Source organism: Chelon labrosus, assembly GCF_963514085.1.
Source record: "Chelon labrosus genome assembly, chromosome: 2".
NCBI classification, from domain to species: domain Eukaryota; kingdom Metazoa; phylum Chordata; class Actinopteri; order Mugiliformes; family Mugilidae; genus Chelon; species Chelon labrosus.
Window position 1 is genome coordinate 3041824 of NC_140338.1, and position 20310 is coordinate 3062133.

General features: G+C 49.5%; 1 protein-coding gene across 1 annotated transcript; it reads right to left on the reverse strand.

The window, feature by feature from the left end:
• Positions 1-343: 343 nt before the first annotated feature.
• On the reverse strand, positions 344-20202 carry LOC311495753 (spectrin beta chain, non-erythrocytic 1-like). Its single transcript, XM_084555325.1, has 36 exons — positions 20179-20202; positions 16322-16540; positions 13548-13699; positions 12908-13081; positions 12713-12804; positions 12542-12622; positions 12346-12461; positions 12148-12260; positions 11772-11959; positions 11570-11687; positions 10751-10909; positions 10357-10659; positions 10108-10261; positions 8701-9571; positions 8475-8612; positions 7635-8391; positions 7267-7469; positions 7019-7109; positions 6731-6877; positions 6308-6571; positions 5969-6193; positions 5800-5889; positions 5444-5722; positions 5225-5355; positions 4934-5138; positions 4223-4597; positions 3875-4119; positions 3666-3804; positions 3506-3590; positions 3030-3226; positions 2847-2950; positions 2721-2766; positions 2427-2638; positions 2164-2337; positions 1984-2026; positions 344-1900 (listed from the first exon to the last, which is right to left on the reverse strand). Exons 2-36 carry the CDS (start codon positions 16473-16475, stop codon positions 1679-1681), a joined length of 7047 nt encoding a protein of 2348 aa, XP_084411451.1. The 5' UTR covers positions 16476-16540; positions 20179-20202; the 3' UTR covers positions 344-1678.
• Positions 20203-20310: the final 108 nt, after the last annotated feature.

Below are 20310 nucleotides of genomic sequence, written 5' to 3' on the forward strand. Positions count from 1 at the left end.
TTAATTCAAATACTTCAAACACCACTTAAAACTTTGTTTTTGGAAGCTAGCTTGATTAGTAAGTTGACACTATAGCTAGCAAGCAAAAAGCACCACCAGTTGATATGTTGCTAGCTAGCAAACCAGCTAGCAATTACTGATTAGTTTTCTGTGTACAGGTTGGTCACAGGTTGGTCATGACAGTCAGTCAAGATGGCAGTTGTGCTACGTGACATTAAAGAGGTCAAATAGATGGCCACGCCTATTTCTTGACATATTTAGCTTCACTTTCTGACACTAGGAGAAAGTGCAATCGTGTCGGCCATCTTTATTTAGAGTGTTTTCAAATAAATGACATAAAAGAAGAGCAGGAAGCTGGAGATTAAAGTTTAAAAGCTTTAATGACATCGCACATATTTGACAGAGAAAGAGAAGAGAAGTCTACAGGTGCAGTTTCATACATGAGTTAAGCTTTTATGATCTAACGTCTGTTTAAATATTCAGCCTTAAACAGCTTCTTCTTCATTCCTATAGATGCAGGTCTGATTGTGCAGTAAGATGGCGTTAACTTCCATACATGTCGGATACAATAGATATACAGTGAAGCAACACGAGTATCAAAGAACGCAGCGCAGTGCTGACGACAAGCAAGCAGCCTTCGTTAGTCTGGAGCTCCACTTCCTGCTGTCTGCAGGACCACCTTCATTATTCACACTGAGCTTCGTTATTTGGAGCAGAAAACCGAGATCAAACTGAGACAAAATTAAAGAAGAAATTCAGGTGAGTTTTCAGGCGACGGTCTGACGAAGCATGCAGGTTTCTACATCACACTCCTCCTTGACTAAAAGAAAAACAGCCTCAGAGCAGCGGAAGACAAAAAGGTAGAAACAATAATAAAACGAACTGTTGGTCCAATTTCTCGACGGCAGAATGAGAGGATGTCTCTGAGGACAAGCTTAAAAAAATAACCTGAAAGATAGAAAAATAATAAAGGAGTGTGGTCCCTGGAGACGACGAACCGACAGCGGTTCATTGTCTGCAAACAAACACATCAGGGTGGTGTTTGGGAAGTCGTGACCACCACCAGATGGCGCCAGATTTACACCATTTAAAGGCAGCTAAAGACCTCCAGACGTTCGTCAATGAAGAAGAAGAAGAAGAATCGACCGGCCAGAGGAACACGGAGGCGTATTCCGTTTAAATGTTGAAGAATTTGCAGACGATGAACCACTGTTACGTTACGACTGAAACTCTCTCTCTGGTGTTTACATTCGACCTGAGCGACGACTTCCTGCCACACGACGACCACAACATAAAAACAAGAAAGGAAAAGAATAAACGACCCAACACAGCGCTCTGGTGAAACTCTGTTGAGTTTTTTTTTTTTTTTTTTTTCTTTCTCAGCAGTCAACCTCTGTTCTGCTTATTTTCAGTGACCGGTCATGGAGGCAGACCTTCCTCTGTCCAAACCTTCACTGAAGAAGAATGGAAGGTGTTGACGAGCCAACGAGTGACTGTTTTGTTTGAACAGGAAGAGTCAGAGGTTGACAGCTGGGAAAACCCGACCAAAGTTAAAAGACGTTTTCACGGAGCTGAAGTCGCTCTCAAGCAGATTCCAGTTCTGAGTTTCCAGTTGAAGGAGATGAGTTGGCGCGTTGGGATTCGTTGGGTTTCACCAAAGCGCCGCGCGAGTCACGTTCTACTGTTTCTTCTTGCTGAACAGGCTGAAGCGTTTTTCCTTGTCCTTCTCTTTGTCCTTCTCCCTCTTGCCGGGACTCGACTCGGTGGCAAGCGTGACGGTGGCCGGGAGCGTCTGAGCGCGTCCGGACGCTGGAGTGCCCGGGTTGCTGCCTTGGACATCGGTGGAGCGGTCGCCAGCGCCGGCGTTCAGGATGGCCTGGATCCAGGTGCTCATCTCCTCCTGCAGGGGGCAACACCGGTCAGAGACTCACAACAGCTCGCATTTAAATCTGTATTCAACTGGAAGAAAGGAATTAGACTTACTTCATCTTTGGCTTGGAACAGATACTCGTTTCCATCGGCGACTCTGAAAGAGAAGAAATGAAGATGAAGATGGAGGAGGACGTGTCAGAACATCACCTGGAAGATGTTCACCACGGCCTTGACCTATCTGTGAGGGTTTCCCTGACAACAGTAAACAAACATGGCATCAGTGAAGGCTACCTGAGTTTGAAGACGTGCTTCTTCTTCTTGTATTCTGAGGCAACGTCACACGAGGCGTCCTTCAGGCCGACGGGGAGCTCGTTGTGGTATGGGACGCCCTGACCCGCCGCCTTACTGTCCTTGTAGAAACCCATCTCCTGGTTGTTGATGATGCAGTACACGTTGTGCCACGACCTGCCAATCACATAGCAGCGGGGGGTCACATGACAAACAGACACCTGAGTGTAGCGAGACCTCCAGAGAGGACGGGTGAGGATACGTACCTGTTGGAGGCCTTCTTGTTGTGGCCCTCCCACTCGTGTTTGCGGTGCAGGAATCCCTCCAGCTGTGAGGACGACTCCTGGTTCTTGGCGGGCAGTGTGGACGACTGGCTGCTTTTACTCTTCCTGCCGGAGGTCGGCGAGGGGGCGGGGCTCCCCTCCTTGGAACTCCGCTCGACGACGCCGTTCACCAGGTCTTCACCCTCCACGCCGTCCTGGAGATATCAACAACTTCAATCAGTGGAAATGCTCAATTAGTTCAGTGGCATCTTCAGAATAAGAACACAATGTACTGACCCGAGGAGAGTCCTGGTCTGAGGGGAGTCCGTTCTGAGTGATGGCGCTGGAACAGACAGAAACTAAAGTCACTTCTAACTCTTTAATTTCATCAGAGTCAGTTTTTATCTTGTCTGGAGTTTTCACCTTTCCTGCTGAGTCTCCTCCTGAACGATGACCGGTTCTGGAGTAGGCGGCTTCCTCCTCCTCTCCTCCTCCTCCTGTAACCTCCTCACCTCCAGCAACTCCAACTGGAAAACAGATGTGAAGATCATAATTTTCCACCACCACCTCGATCGTTCATCATCATCATCATCACCCGCTCCTCACCGTGGTCAGCCTCTCCAGGGCTGAGAAGCGTTCCTCCCAGGTGGCGGCCGACTTCTCGAAGGCCTCGTGACGTTTGATGAGCTTCTCCACCTCGTCCACGCTCTGTCCCATCTCCCTGCTCGACAGGTACGGCTCCTGACCCAGCAGCCAGGCCTCGGCCACGCCGGCATCCCGGGAGAACTGGTGCACCTCCAGGACTGAGGGGGAGGAAGGGGGAGGAGGTCAATGAATGAAGCATACAACCCTTCACAACTGCCTTCAGGACAAACTCTGCTGCGTTCATGCAGCATTTTCTGATTGGTCAGAGCCGGAAGACGGACTGTGGCTCAGAAGACGCTTTGTTAAAGGACAGCATAAGCCTGAGGTGTCTTCATGAGCGGCAACTCAATGCATCAGCGTCCAATTAGCCACAACCTCCGACCCCTGTGAGGCTGAGATAATTTTCACACAAATAACGAACTGGAAGTGATTCTTACTGAGCCGGAGCCACTCCCATCGATCCTCCCACTTGTCAATCATCTCCTTCCTCTTGTCCGTCAGCTGCAGCAACTTCTCTTTGATCTAAAAACAGGAAACCGATTTAGACTTCAACTTAGACTTGATGTAAACCTTACTCTAATCTGACTCTTTGTTTACCTCCTCTGAGGCGTAGTGCTTCCGGGCCAGCAGGGCTTTCCCCAGCTCGATGCAGGCCGTGAAGCTGTCGTTGCGGGCGTCGATCTCGGCCTTGATGCCCTGATGGTTGTTCATCAGCAGCTCCACAGAGGAGACGTCTCTGAACACAACAAACGGCTTCGTCAGCTCAGGAGACACTAACCAGCAGCTCGCTCTATTCGGGGACCTACCTGGGATTCTCCTGGGCCTCAATGAGCCGGATCACATCATCCATCCACAGCATCAGGTCTCGGACCATGCTGAAGAACCTGAACTTGTCCCCAGTGTCCAGGAGGCGAAGTCTGCGTCCGTCGCAGGCTTCCAGGAGACTCCTCCAAGCCTCCAGCACCTCGCTCTCTCTGCGCTGGATGTCGTCCGCTTTGTCTCCAGCATACGCCGACTGCAGGCGCACGGCGTCCTCCTGGAGCTGCCTCACCTGCTCCCATACACAACAGAACGTTAGCATATGACTCATTTATGTAAGATAAGATAATTCTTTAATTTATCCTACAGTGGGGGATAAGGCAAATCCAGCTGACCTGTGTCCCCAGGGCCTGGATGTCGTGTTCGAAGGTGGTGTGCATCCTCTGCAACGTCTCCACTGTGTTCTGGTCTCGGCCGATCTCCTCCGGCAGCTTCTTCTGCTTGTCCATGATGCGTCCCAGGATCTCCTTGGCGTCGTGGTAGAACTTGTGGAGCTCAAAGGAGGCAGCGAGGATCTGCGTCCGGGTGTCGATGAGCTCCAGCAGGTCGGCCCAGGCCTCGTTCAGCCCGTCCTTCCACTCTGCCACCGTGGCCGCATCACCGTGTCCGGTGTTGATCAGTTCATCCGCCTGCCGGTTCACGGCGTCCACGCGCTCCTGCCCAATGTTCCCAGTGTCCCGGGCAAATTCCCGGAAACGCTCCTGCAACATCTGAGCAACAACAACAGGTCGGAGGTCAGTACACAGTCCTACATAGAATACTGACACTGAATGAATACGACGCTAACCACTGAATACATGTAATCACTAGACTTGATCTCTATGCAGATGACACTGAACTATATTTATCTATGAGGGAAGGTGAATTGCTATAGGCCTAGGCTGCTGGGGGACCTCATCATGTTCTACTACTGAACATTATTATCTCTGTGTCTGTTCAACTCGTTGATGCCATCGTCCATATGTTCTGTCTACTGTTGTTGGTTTTTCTCTATAAAATGTCTCGACTCTTCAGTGTCATTATCGCTAGCATTAATAGCAACGTACAGTCACATGTTCGTAGTCCTGTCCCAGCTCATGTGACCCGGCCACCACCTCCCTCTCAGCGATCCACTGCTCCAGGTCATCGACCTCTCGATTGAGCTGGAAGAGGCGGAGCCTCTCATCCAGTTTGCCTCGTCTCTCCTCTGACAGGTCCTTCAGGCCGGCGTAGAGCTTATCCACCTGAGACTGACGCATGCTGATCCGCTCGCTGAAACAAAATTAAATCCGTTTATATATAATATCCACATTTAAAGTAAAAATTAATTAACTCTTAATGCTGAGATGTGTGAGCACCTCTCTGGGTGTCCGTCGGCCACCAGTCCTCTGCTGGTCTTGGACAGCTGGTGGACGGCCTCGGCGTAGTCCTCCACAGACTGCTCCACGATTTGATGCTTCTTCAGCATGGTGACAGCGCTCTGCTCGTCCTGATCAAACAATCAGTTCATTTATTCCAGAACAGACTCTTTACTGGAGGCTTTTATTGTGATGATCGGATCAGAACCCGTCCCTCACCTTGGCCTTCTCCTCAGACATCATGTACAGCTCCTGCTCACTCATCCAGGCCTCGGCCTCCGCCGCATCGAAGTAGTACTGCTGGGCTTTGTGGGCCTCCTCCAGCCGGCCGCGCCGTCGCTCTGCCTCCTCCATCAGCTGGCTCCATAGCTGCTCCAGCTCATCAAGGCGCTGGCGGATCACGTCGGCGTTGGAAGACGTGTCCTTCAGGAGACTCTGGCTGCGCTCCAGGATGTCGTCGATGCGAGGCTGATGGCCCTGGATCTCCTTCTGCAGCGTCTGATTTACACCGACAGGAGAAAAGGTTAAGGACCGACCCGCTGAGGTCCGACAGTAAAAACAGAACAAGGACCCACCTGGTTCTTCTTCATGAGCAGCTGGACGGTCTGCAGGTTGTGTCCGTGGTCGGTGGAGGTGGCCACAGCCATCCTCTCCTGAACCCATAGCTGCAACAGAGAACCACAGTGAAGATTAATGCTAACCAACACCGTACTGGAGGGGGCACTCCATCAGGACTGTACGTACAATCTCGTCCTCCACATCCCGGTTGAACTGGTGCACTTCTCTGGACGCCACCAGGAAGTTCCTGCGGTGACGCAGCGGCTCCAGCAGCTCCTGGAATTTCTTTTCCACCACTTGCCTCCGCCCGTCTACCTCCTCTGTGTCCTTCACCTCCTGACCAAGAGCCTTCACCTGGCTCTGCAGCTCCACCACCTCCCTCTGACGCACCTCCACCTGGTTCTCCAGTATCTGCAGAGAAGACGAGTCAGAATCGTATTACTTCTTCTACTACTGTAGCTCCACCACCTCCAGTCTGACAGTGGAGGGGTTGTATTTAGAGAAACCTCCACCCTTCTGCTGTACCTGCTGCTTTTTGAGCAGGATGTTCACGGACGTCAGGTCTTTGCCGTAGTCGTCGGACTGGATCTGGCCCTCGAGGCCGCCCAGCCACTTGTCAAGGTCAGCACAGCTCTGTGTGAACAGCTCAGCCTTGTTGGCATCAAACAGACACTGAGCTTTAGTCTGAGTGGTTGACTCTAGCTCGTCCCACATCACGTGGAGCGCCGACAGCTTCTCCTTCACCACTGTCTCCGTCTCTGGCTTCTCCGCTACTAGCAGCATGCCATCCTGAATGAAGGGTCAAAGGTCAAATGTCACTGATATGCCAATTAGTGACGCTAACATGCTTGTTTTAGATTTTACAGTTAGTTTCAAATGTCCAACCAGCAAGGGGCACTGCTGCACAAAGGGGGTTTAAATGATGTAAACATTAGCAGAAGTCTGTACCTTCTGGATCTTGTCCAGCCACTCTTTGTTAGACTGCAGCTCGGCCATGAATGCCTGGTGCTTTAGCCACTTGCTGTGCAGGTTCCTGGCCTCGTCATAGGTCATGTCCTGGGCTGTCAGCATCTTCTCATTGATCCACAGTGACAGCTGCACACAGACACAAAACAGGAGCTCACATCTAAAGACCTATAGACAGCCCTCTCGTTATCTTTATTTCAGGACAACTGATACTGTCTGAGGGTTCCTGACACCAGACTAAAGTTTGACTTTGAAATGTCTGACACTGACCTCCTGGCAGTCCTGGAGGAACTTCTGCAGGTCTCGATTGTCCTTCAGTTTCATCAGCAGCTCCACTGCTGCCTCCCTGTTCTTCTTATGCCTGCAACCAGAGCACCATGACTTGAGCTTGATCAACCTCTAGATTTTCCCTAGTTTGCCTCATTTTCCACCTACGATGTTTCCAACATCAAGGTGAAGTTCATGATGGTGATCAAAAGCTCCAGCAGCTACACAGAGCTTTAACAGTTAAGACTCACCTCTCGTCGATGGAGGCGACCCTCTCCTGGATCCGTTCAGCATTGATGTTTCCGTCGCTGGCCAACCGCCTTCCCGCCTCCACCACACCATTGATCTTGTCCTCATTGGCATCCATCGTGGTCATGAAGTCCTCCTGTTTCTTAATGGCAGCCTCTGCGGCCTCCAGAGTGGTGGGCATCTCAGTGTGAGCCAGAACATACTCCTGCAAGGACAAGACAAACAAGGCAAGTTTTAATCATGAAACTAAAGTTGATCCAGAATGCATATCATCAGAATGAGTTTTCTTTTCAGAACAGAGGGATCTAATCAGACTAGCATCTGAAACCTAGTCTGGAGGTCAGTGGTCAGGTGGTTCTTCTATGTCTACCTGGTTGTTGAGGAAGGCCTCAGCCTGCTTGGTGTCCCTGAGGAACAGCTGGTAAGCGTGGGACTGAGAAAGCAGGTTTTGCCGGTTCTCCCACATCTTGTGCAGCTCGTTCCAGCCAGTGTCGAGTGCCTGCAGCCTCTGTCGCAGGAACATGTACTGTGCGTCCGTCTGGCCTTGTGTCACCATCTCACCCATGTCCCGCATCTTCTGATAATCCTCCTCGTAGTTCTGGATCTCATTCTTGATGCCTTCGTGTTGGGCCATCAGCTTCTCTGCCTCCGCTAACGTGTTGGGCATGTCTTCAGATGCGATGGCAGTCTGTGTGCGGGACAGCCAGGACTGGAAGTCATCCAGCTCTCGCAGGAATTGCTGCAGCTTCCTGGCTTCGCCCAGAGACTCCTCACGGTTCTTCAGAGTGTTCTTCATTTCCTCCCAGACGGCGGTGATCTCAGCGAGGCGGCCTGTGATGGCCTTGGCCTGATCGGGGTGTTCCTCAGCCAGACGCTCAGCCTCACCACGCAGGTCACCTAGCTTGTCCTCGATGGCGGCCAGGTCCCGCTCCATACCGGTGAGTTTTCGCTGTAGGGCCATGACCCCAGTGAGGTCGTTGCCCAGCTCCTGAGTGGACTCAATGACTTTGGTCTTTTCTTTGATCCACGACTTGGTCTCGTTGCAGTCAAGGTGGTAGTTCTGGACACCAAGGGCTGAGTTTAGGGACTCCTTCTTCTGGTCCACTAGGTCACGGAACTGGCTCCACCTGGAGGAAGAGCAGATGATTATAATTTTATAGTTTGGGGTGTTTGAATCCATTTGCCTTTAAATGTCTGTGAGAGTGTTTACCTGTTGTTGAGTTTGTCCTGCTGGGTCTTGATGTCCTTCTCGCTTGGGTGTCCACTGTGTATCAGCTGCCGGGCGATCTGGTTCACCACAGCAACACGAGACGCCTGGCTGTTCATCTCTGGCTCCAGACTCTCAAATCTGCCAAGAACATGGTACACATGAGTACTGTCTGAAAGAGATGTACAACCACCACCACCAGAAGGAAGCCATAACACCATGATCCTACCTGTGCTGTATGACTTCTAGGTCTTCCAGTTTCTCAGGGATCTCCATACTATTCAGCCACTGCTCCTTTTCGTCAATCCAAACCTCGCAGGCATCGGCCTCACTGAACATTTTGTAGAGAGCTAATGCATCCTGCAGCGCCTGCTTCCTCAGTTTTGTCAGCTCTGCCACCTCCTTGTAGCGCTCCTCAATGCCGGCCAGTCGACCCTGCACCTGTTCTGACTCCGCCCCCTCTTTGGGTAGGGCGGCAGCTTGCTCGTGGAGGGAGTCGATGACTGGCCTGTAGCTGGCTACCTCTGCTGCCGCATCCTTGTGCTTCCTGACCAGTGCCTGGGTAGAGAACTCATCGTGGCCTGTCTCTCCACTGGAGACGATACGCAGGGCATCCAGCGTCCAGGCATCAACATCATCTGCATCGGCCTGGAACTGATGCAGGGCCAGAGCTTCCTCCAGCCTCCTCTTCCTCGCCACCGCCAGCTGCTCCAGTGCTGCCCACTGAGCCTGCAGGTCATTGATTCGCTCCTGGATTTTCGTGGCGGCAAAGTGGCCGGCTTGAACCATGGCCTGACCCTCAGCGATGGTGTGCTGCAGGTGTCCGGCGCGTCCGCTCATCTCGTCCTCCAGGGCGCGCTGCTGGCTGAGGAGGCGCAGCGCCCCCGTCAAGTCCTTGCCGTGCTCCACAGAGGAGAGGATCTGCTCCTTCTCACGGATCCAGCCCTCCTCCTCAGCCATCTCCCAGAAAAATTTCCAGAGGCGGCGAGACTCCTCAAGACGAGCACGGCGTTCAGCTGCCAGTTGGTTCAACTCCTGATAGCTGAACTCCAGATGGGCCACCCGGTCCTGAATGACCTGAGGGTCACAAGGTTTGTAGCCTGGACAGGAAAATTTGACTATTAGCACATGTTAACCCCTTCCACCTGACAAACCTGGTACCAGGTTCAACAGAATGTTCTACCAGTCAGTAGGTCATACAACAGGGCTAATGTCTCAGAAAGATCAGCCTTTAAGCCTATAAAAACAACTTAGTGTATTTTATTTTACTTGCAAAGATATCTAACAAACCTTGGTGCCATTTGGAGAAAATATCATTATTTTTATGGCTTCTATAGTGTGCACAATAGTAGAATAGAAGACATTTTAAATTTCTCCTTTAGTTTATTACAAATTACCCAGACATAATAACAGCCACAATGTTACTGACACTGGGAATCCATTCTCTGGAGTCTTAGACCAGGATCATGCATATGGACCTGATAGTTTTGGAGCTATTCCTGATTTTTTTTGGGTATTTTTAGGCGAGACTCATCCCCCAGCACCATTGGGTTGAAAAAGTTAAAGGCTTGAAATAATTCTCTTTTCTGAAGAACAAACCAATCCTTTCAACGCAGGGATGAGGATGGATACTCACCACTGTCGTTGACAGAGTACTTCATGGTGTTGGTGGTGACTGCCTTCACTCTGTCGGATTGAATGGCGATGTCAGCCTCCACCAGGGCGTGTTTCTGAAGAAGGTCCTCCACACCCAACAGATGCTTTCCATAATCCTGAGACAGCAGCAACATCTGGAAACCAAAGAGTCAAAGGAACATCAGGATCAGCTTCCTGCTCAGTGATACACGTGAGCTAAGATCTTCCAGGGTTTAGTTTGGCTGTGTACCTTCATCTCATCCATCCAGTCCATGATGTACAGCATCTCCTGGAAGACTCTCTGCAAGCCCAGGTTCACCTCCAGCCTCTGACGGCGGGCCTTTAGCAGCTCCAGCAGGTACTCCCACAGACGGATCACATTGTCCTTCCGGGCCGCAATGCGTTTGATGTCATGGTAGTGCTCCACCTCCAGCTCTTTAGCCACGGCCACCACAGCCTGGACTCGTTCCTCGTACGCTGCGATGTCTGTCTCAATTGCCTCGTGCTTCTTGGTGGCTGCCTCCACGGCCTGGAGGTCGAAACCAAAGTTGTCCTGTGGACAGAAGGCAGCAGAATGATCATGACACCACTCATTTAAAATCGTTCAGCTGGAAGCTGGTAGCTGCTGCTGACCGTCTTCTTACCTGTGACACCAGCCTCTGGTTTTCGCTGAGCCACGTCTCCCTCATGGCCGCCTTTCGGTCAAAGCGTCTGGCCAGCTGTTCCAGTTTCTCCTGACGAATCAGCTCTGTCCTTAGAGCCAGCTCCCTCTCATGCTCTGCCTTCTCCAGTCGCTCCCAGGCCTGTGAGGACGAGCGCAAGGTCAGCATCTTAACCTTCACCACCATCACAACCATCACAACCTTCACCACCTAGCTTTGTGCCAATACTCTTCACATTATACATGCCTCCCTTAGGCGATATTATTAGGAAACACAGGATAAACTTCCATGCTATGCAGACGACACCCAGCTATATTTATCCATGAAACTAGATGAAATTAATCAGCTGGTTGAACTCCATGCCTTAAAGACATAAAGGATGACCTGGATCACGGATCCAGATTTCTTCCCGTTAAAAGTGAGTTTTTCTTGCCACCGTCACCTTAGTGCTTGGTCTGGGGGTCTCAGACCAGGTTTTGTAAGGAGACTATTTGTATTATTAGAAATAAAAATTTTAGAAATAAAATTGAATTGAATGGTAATGAACCTTCACCACTTTTACACTGAGCTGTCAGGTAAGGGTGTTCAGATGCTTAACGGTCAACATGAATTGTCTTGAGAGAAGCTAAGACGTCTGAAGCTTTTCTACCAGATTCAGTCTTTGACAGGAGAAACTTTGAGGAGGTGAAAATGTGTCTGAGGTTGGAGGTCTTCATTTAAATCTGAACTTCAGATTAATTAAAACCTCAGAGAAGTAAAGCAGCTCGAGGGTTTAGACCTCCATTTTAGAGCCACTCTGACCTTGTTGATGTCTGAGATGAGCTTTCCTTCACGGGGCATGTAGACCTTCTGGTTGTTGGCTCTCATCTTACTCTGGATAGTGAAGAGCAGAACCTCCAGGTTCCCCTTCTCCGTAAACCTGGAGGACAGATGAGATGAAATTATTTAACAGGGTCCAGAGGACAGAGAATCACAGATCTTTGAGGATGGTAAAGGTTCTGACTTTGGTGGTTTTTCCACGGTTCTGTAGGTGTTGAAGGCTTGAAGCTGCTGCTGGACGCCCACCAGAGAGTTGGCGAACTTCCTGTTGTTGAGGATGATGATGGTCTGTTCGATCCACTCCAGCAGGTCTGAGGCCAGAGACTCGTACTTCTCAATCATCTTCTCCGTCTCAATGGCATTGTCCAACACCTGGACAAAAAGACAGAGACACCATGATACAAACAGTCAACCAGGACTCATGAGAACCGATACTGGATTGAGGTTCCTCTCTGGTTCCTGATCCATCTCCGACATGGTTTTAGAACTTTGACTCATTTTAAAGACGATCCTTTTAAAGACTGTCCTTCAGAATTATGACGTCTTTATCTCACACTGACCTTTCCGATTCGTTTGCCCTCCACCTTCAGAGCCTTCATCTTGGAGAAGTAGTGGTAGTAGGTGACCACGTAGGTGATGACGGACTTCTCATCAGGATGGTCCACACTGATATCTGCAGGACGGACATGAGGACAGTTAGAGACATAAGGATAGAGACATGAGGACAGAGACATGAGGACAGTTAAACCGGTCAGAACCTTCTGGGTCCAGCAGCCTGGTGAGGCCCAGGTGTTGCTCAGCCATGTTGAAGGCGGTCTGCAGGTTGTAGTGAGCATTGGACTTCTTCAGTTTGTCAAAGTCGACCAGATCAGGCCTGAAAAAGACAAAGACACCAAACTTTATTGACACAGTTCATAACGATGACAGAAAAGAGGAAGAGGAGAAAGATGTGACCTGTGTTTGTGGATCAGGGCATTGAAGGCCATGCCATCTCTCCAGCTGGTGGTGAAGTTGTGGATGTTGACGTTGGGATACCTGAAGAAGAAAAGGAAGTTGGAGACAGTTGTTCAGAGACAGGAAGTTAGGGACAGATGATCTGAGACAGGAAGTTGGGGGGTGTCTCACCCTGCTGTCTTCATCTGACACCACAGCAGCAGAGCGTCTTTGGCCGAACGCTTCTCCTTGTTGTCCTCTGTCTCAACGCTGATGTCCTGGATCTGTAACGAGACGCATCTTTAATCTGAGCAGGTAAATAATAACTGACAGCAAGAAGCCGACCAATCAGAGGCCGGTCTGACTCCACCTGTCCTTCCTCGTTACCTGGAAGCGGAGGATGATGGTCCAGATGAGGCCCAGAATCAGTCGGTGGTTCCCGTCTACGATGTCATGAGAGCCCATGTTCTCAAGGTGAACCCGCTGCTCCTTCAGGAACTGCAGAGCCTTGTCCACGTTCTCGAGACAGTGGATACGCATGCGGCCCTTGGTGGGCTTCGGCTGGACACACAACCACAGAAGAAGAAACAGAGTCAGGGTCTCTGAAGTCCACCAGGTAGAGACGACACAGGAAACGACCAACAATGAAGAGTCCTCAGCGTTCAGGAAGCGGAGCGGCAGCTGGAGTGTTGCCGCGGAAGCTCAACATGGTTCGTGTTTAAAAACAGGAAGTGACACGCCTGGTTCAGCTGACCGCGGACAGAAACCTCCATGATGTAGGAATTAATTAAAAGGCACTCCAAGTGTTAGCTCGCTGCTAACTGTTAACTGGACTCTACTGCACATCAGCAGTCAGCAAACATCAAACAGCGCCCCTACTGGACCGTAGGACTGATTTACATTCACACTTTACTGCGTACTGTGTATTTATTGTACTCTGAGTATTCATAGTGTCCTGTAGTATTCTACATAGCGTACTCTAGCATTCATATAGTACTCTAGAGAGTATTTACTGAGTATCGATTACCAGTCTCTCTCCTGACAGGACCTCCAGTAGTTTGATGAGCATGCGTCCATCCCTCAGGTCCATGTAGAGGTCAGTGATTCTACAGGAGACTCTGGACAGGTGAGAGTTGATCCATTTAGTGAAGGTCTTCTTCTGGACCGCCTCCCGCTCATCTGACAACACACAAACACATACCTGATCAATAACCAATAACTGATCAGTGGGATCAGAGTCACTCCGATTGGTCTGTGTCCAGGACGAGGACAGTATCAACAGTTGTTAGTAAAATAACTAAAAATAAACAGGAAGTAAAGTGATTTCAAAGTGCTCTGGGACTTGGGTGGATTCAGACCAAGATGGCGGCAAAAGGAGATGCCAAGCTGAGCTTCACAACTTCAGGAAACATGAGATCAAACCAAACCTACCACCTCTTCTTCTTACCTTGCAGCTGCTTGAATCGACCCTCCAGCAGGTTGTAGCTGGACGGAGCCGAGCCGGCCGACGCCCACTCCATCACAGATAAGGTTTATTTAATCAGAGATGACCAGGATCATAATGTCCAGTCGTTCAGTCCAATAGAGGAAAACACATGAAATCCTTCCTTCAACCAAAGTCCATTCATCTACCGAACGATTTTAGGAGGAGGAGCAAAAGACTGACTTCAAAAACAACAAAGAGTAAACGCAGCTAATTCCCGCCGGGGTTTCAGCCGCAGAAAAAGAAGAGTAAAGTTCTGAGGACAGAAAAAGGTGGAAGTCCAGAGGTCGCCGTGACAACAGGACGAGGAGTGTGTGTGTGTGTTCATTTTTACAGCTTAATGATCTCTCACACAAACACACACACACACACACACACACACACACACACAGTGTCCACTTCAAACAGAGAAAAACACTGTAAAAAATGAGAGCAGGACAATCCATGAAGTTTTAGTTTGAACGTTTGAACGTCTCACGAGTGTTTCACTGCCCTGCAGCGGTTTAATGTTTAGTGGACAGAATAAAAATGTTTCAGTCGATCAGATATACAAAACTACCGTCACATGTTTAAAGTTGATAATAATGATTCAGGGACAGCAGGAGGCGCTCCAGCACAGAGGAAATAAAAGACTGATCAACAGAAAATAAATCTTTGACCTGAACAAAAATGATTCGGATCGGAAAACTGACTTAAATTTTTTACCAATAAGAAGAACATTTTTTACAGCGTATAGTGTGTCTGTGTGTGTGTCTGTGTGTGTCTGTGTGTGGGTGTGTCAGCCAATAAAGCTCCAGCATTGGAGTGATGTCATCAGGGTGTGTGTGTGTTTCCCTTCATTGTTTCTTGACATTCCTGACGGACAGGAAGTAAGAAACAAACATCCTGAACACACACAAAGGTTTGTGTTTCTATCTTTGTGAGGACCACAGCTGACACACGCATACAGTAACACACACACAGTAACACACACACAGTAACACACACACAGTAACACACACACACACACACACTCTGAATCTTCAGGAAAACATCTGATTTGACACAAAAATGAAAACAAAAAGCCTCTAAGGTTAACTACAGTTCCCAGGATGCATTTTACCAACAGACAGCCAACCACAGAGCTTCATGTTCATCTAACACCAGCAGCAGTTTAGCTCATGTTGCGTTTGTCTAAAACTTCACAACCTTCCACCTCAACCAAAACGTTCTAATCTGCTAATGCTAGCTCCGCTAACAGCTAACAGCTAACAGCTAATGTGAGCTATGGTCAACCACATAAACTGCCCAAGTGAACGTGTGGATCGAATTACCTTAAACACAAATCACTTCACAACCAACCCAAAGATCAGCATCCAACCAGAAGCTTGGACTGAATAGCACAACCGCTATGAAAGCGCATCTCAACAGACCTGAACCCACCCAGTCTGATGGTTGTTGGTCAGAGCCTGGGATTCAACAACTCAACAAAGACCATCCAGAGCAGATGCTAATGGAGATGCTAATGACTAGCGCACATAAAGAACTATGAACAGAGCACTGTGAAGATCAGACTAATCTTCTGGGGGTCCAGTTTGTTGGGGATCTAGTTTCTGAGGGCTTCTGATTAGTTAGGCGTCTTAATTTTTGGGGGGCCCACCCTATTTGGGTTCCAGTTTGTTAGGGGCCTAGTTTGTTGGGGTTCCAGTCTGTTGGAGGTAAATTTTTCTGGGGGTCCACTGTGTTGGAGGTCTAGTTTGTTACGGGACAAGTTTGTTGGGGGCCTTGTCTGGTGGGGCTCCAGTCTGTTAGGGGACTAGTCTGTTAGGGGTCTAGTCTGTTGGGGCTCCAGTCTGTTAGGGGACTAGTCTGTTGGGGCTCCAGTCTGTTAGGGGACTAGTCTGTTGGGGCTCCAGTCTGTTAGGGGACTAGTCTGTTAGGGGTCTAGTCTGTTGGGGCTCCAGTCTGTTAGGGGACTAGTCTGTTAGGGGTCTAGTCTGTTGGGGCTCCAGTCTGTTGGGGGACTAGTCTATTAGGGGTCCAGTCTGTTGGGTATCTAGTGATCCACAGAACCGTTTCTGGTCAGGTAAATGTTAACCAGAGCACTTTTAAACCATCAGTGAATCTTCTGAGCTCTGAACATGCTGGGAGTGATTCTTTCACAATAAAACAACCTTGACAACATCCTTTCACAATAAAACACATGTTACATCCCCAGAGACCAAAGCTCCTTGTAACCCAGCAGCCTTTAGGCTCCTGGTAGTTAGGGCGGACTAGTTAGGGCGGACTAGTTAGGGTGGACTAGTTAAGGTGGACTAGTTAAGGTGGTCTGGTCCTACCTGCCAGCGCCTTGATGCGGGAGCGTTCGAAGAGTCGAGCCGAGCTGTTCTCATTGTCCCATTCGTCGTCCCAGCGGTTGTTGACCGTGTCGTTGCTGCTGTACTGCTGCTGCAGCTCCATGTGGTCGAACTCGGCGGCCACCGTCGTCATCATGACCGTTCACCTCTGACCTCGATGTCACCAGAGACTCGTCACCATTGGCGGCTTTCGGCCGACACCTGCGGAGACACGACAATGGAAGTCACTTCTGGCCCTGGGTTCAGTGAGGCAACACCAGACACAACAAAGGACACAATGAGACGTCTGGAGGGAGTTTGTCTCCTTCTTAAATAAAGTGACAGCTCCACCTGGTGGACGAGGATAAAAAACAACAACACACTCCTGACACCTGATCTGTGTTTACATTTTTTTTAAATCAGGTCCTTTTGTCCTGAAGGAGAACTAACTTTATACTTTTTATCTCAGACCCCTGATTCATCTGAAACCTGAGTGGACACTGATGGAGAACAGGTTGAGCTCTAAGTGGTACGTTAATGTCTCTAATATCTCTAATGTATGTATATATATTTATATATATAGGAGAGACAACAGCGTTAGAGATAGATATATATGTGTGTACATATATACACAGTATGTTTATGTGTAATGTTCTCTCCACTCATCGATGGTTGCTGTTAGAGGACGTCTAATGGACATCACTCTGCTGACGTCTGCTGCCGACTTCCTGTTTAACCGTCCTACTCTCACATAAATAAATCATTTATAATCTAATATATAAGGATATAAATATATAAATATAAGCTAATGACCGGAGCTCATAGGCCATCCTGTCAGTTCCGAGTGATGGCCACTAGAGGGAGTCTCTCACTGACCGATGCTCAGGATGCGTCCTTCATCAATCTAAAAACCTAGTTCCTGGGGTCACCAGCAGCTCCCATTGGTTGTCTGTGTCAGCTGATCACAGCTAATGCACACAGGAAGTGAATGAGAGTTATCGACCAAAGGACGTCCTCAGGGAGCACTAATGGAGACAACTTCCCCGAAACGATCAGTCTGAGCCGACAGCAGTGTCAGCGAGGAGCTGGGGTCAGAGGTCATCACCCCCATCATCATCATCATCATTAACACTTTCACCATAGTCAGCCCCTTCATCACCATCATCTTTATCATCACCTTCATCACCATCAGTCTGACTCTCGGTTAAATCTCTGTGTTTTAAAGTGTCTCCTGGAAAAAAATGAAAACAGACGAAAGGCTGGGGTGGGGGATCAGAGAGGGGGACAGGAAGTGTCGGGGCCTCCGCCCACTCCCCGAGGGTTTGTGTCTGGTTGAGTTTTCATGGCTCCACATTCCCCAAACATGACGTACTCATGGGGACCTCCACCACCACAACAATCACAGGACTAACGCCATGATTAGCCTAGCTTAGCACAATGACTGGAACCAGAAACGTAAGCCTAGTTTAACATAATGACTGGAGACAGAAACTGTTAGCCTAGCTTAGCACAATGACTGGAGACAGAAACTGTTAGTCTAACTTAGCGGAATGACTCGACCAATGGAGAAACTGTTAGCCTAGCTTAACACAAAGATCTGAAAAACAGACAAACTCAGCACACAAAGCCTGGGAACTGGGGAAGCTGTTAGCATAGCCAAACACAATGACTAGATAAAAATATAAATGGTCAGCCTAGCTTAGCACAAAGATTGGAAATGGGGTAAACTGTTAGCCTAGCTCAACACAAACCCTGAAGCAGAATACAACTCCCAGGATGTCTGCATCAAACAAAATAACACCTGTTTAAATTTAAAAAAAGGTGTAAACATGCTAACTATGCTAACATCAGATAATAAATAGTTCTTTCTATCAGCTAATCCAACAGCCCATCATTTTAAAGATTGCTAAGGACAGTGGGGGTGAACTGTTGGACAAAGGGCCCCAAACATTCCTCTGAGCATGACAGTCACAGCTGAGGACATAAAGCATTCCCAGGACCAGGACCAGGACCACGATTCGACCCGGTGTCCTCACACGGTCTGACCCAGGAAGCCAAGAGGACGACACCTGTCTGAGGACAGCTGCCGTCTCTCTGCAGGACGACACCCAGACTTGTCAGGAATGTGTCGAGCAGCTGCTCATCCTCAGAGTCCAACGTTCACCGCCGAAGATGAAGCAACCAGTTCAATCTAGATCTAAAGGAGGCGTTCAGGGACAAGTTTAAATGTCATTAAACAAAACATTAGAAACACAGAAGAAGAATGAGGTCAGCCCGTGGACACGGCCGGGTGGAGTTATTGGATTTATTCAGTCATTTCCTGGTGAGCTGACCCCACCCGTCTACACCGAGCGTCCCTGATCTGACGTCGGAACAAACGCACCCACGTTCTGATAAAACCACAGAGAGGCGTTCAGGGTCCCGTAAAACACAGTGATGTTTGTTTTTGTTTATCGTTTCCTGTTGACACAAACAAACCTGGACGACTTAAAGAGACGATACCTTCTGGAGGGCAGGAACCTGGGGTCATCTGGAACCAGTCTAGAACTAGTACAGAACCAGACTAGAACCAGCCTCGAGACAAAAACTGGTCCACAACCAGTCTAGAACCAAAAATCAGCCGAGAACCAAACATCAGTATAGAACCAGTCTACAAACAAACATCAGTCTAGAACCAGTTCAGGACGTGAATGTTACTGTGCGGTGAGGATGTTCTTAAACGTTCTTCTGAGAACCTTCCGAGTGGAGTGAAGGAACCACCCAGTAACTCTTGGAGACTGTTCCCTGCATACGTCGATGTGACAACAACAGAACGTTGTTTCAGGAGAACATTAATGAGACCAGTTTAGGCCATGATCTCCAGAACCTTAATGTTCTTAGAGAACCGCACAGGAAGTTCTCTGGAGGTAAACATTTAAGAGAACCAGTGGTGTGTAGAACATCTGGAACATTGTTAACTTGAAAACAAATTAACCTCAAGGACTCTCTGCAGAACCTTCAGAGCTGTGGGACCACAACAGAACCAGAGTGTTCCTGGAAAGTTCCTGGAAAGTTCCTGGAACCTTGGTTTCAAAGTATCAAACAGGAAGTGACGTCACTACAGGAAATTAAAAATGTTAAGAATAGACAGTTAAATGGCCAGATGTTGTTTTTTTTGTTTTGTTTTTTTTCTGGGGGGGAGGGGGGTGGGGTTCTGGGGGTAAACAGAACCTGGATGTTATCTCATGTTCTCCCCCTGGTTCCCCCTGCTCGGCTCGGACCGAGGCCTGCTCTGTCCCGACGCCGTTTTCCAGCATTTTCTCCTCGGCCTGAGCGGAACGACGCAGCGGCCGAGGAGAGACAAACACCCGGGGAGACGGCAGCTGCATGTCGGACACATCGCGCCCGATCTACCGCTGAAAAAACAGCCGCTCACGTCGCTGAGTCTCGGGGCCTCGCTGTTTATTGTCCCGACACATCTCCTCCTCCTCCTCCTCCTCCTCCTCCAGGGCCACGCCTGGTTCTGCGTCCTTGCATGGCGCACCGTTATTCTCCTCCATCCTCCTCCAGACTAATGGCTGCTGGCGGGGCGGGGGCACGAGCGGCAAACATGCGGGCCGCGGAGCACCGTGGCTCGGCCGCAGGGAGCGGCTCCGACCGGGAGAGAGGAGCGGAGACTGGGAGACTTTGTCTCTGAGTCCGATCGAGTCCCCCTCCACCACCACCACCACCACCACCTCCCCACACCCGCCCGACACGGAGCCAAGTTATCGGAGAACCGCGGCGTCCAATCACAGCAACAATAGAGACAGAATAGAGACAGTGGAGACAGGGTGGGGACAGATCAGAGACAGGGTGGAGACAGGGTGGAGGCCGCTTACCTGCTCCGGATCCGACCGAGGCTCCAAACTTCAGCCGAGGAGAAGAAGAGTCCGCAGACCGGAGAGAGGAGGAGGAGGGAGGGGGCTGCTGCTGCTGCTGCTGCAGGGAATGACGGGAAAGAATCCGCACTG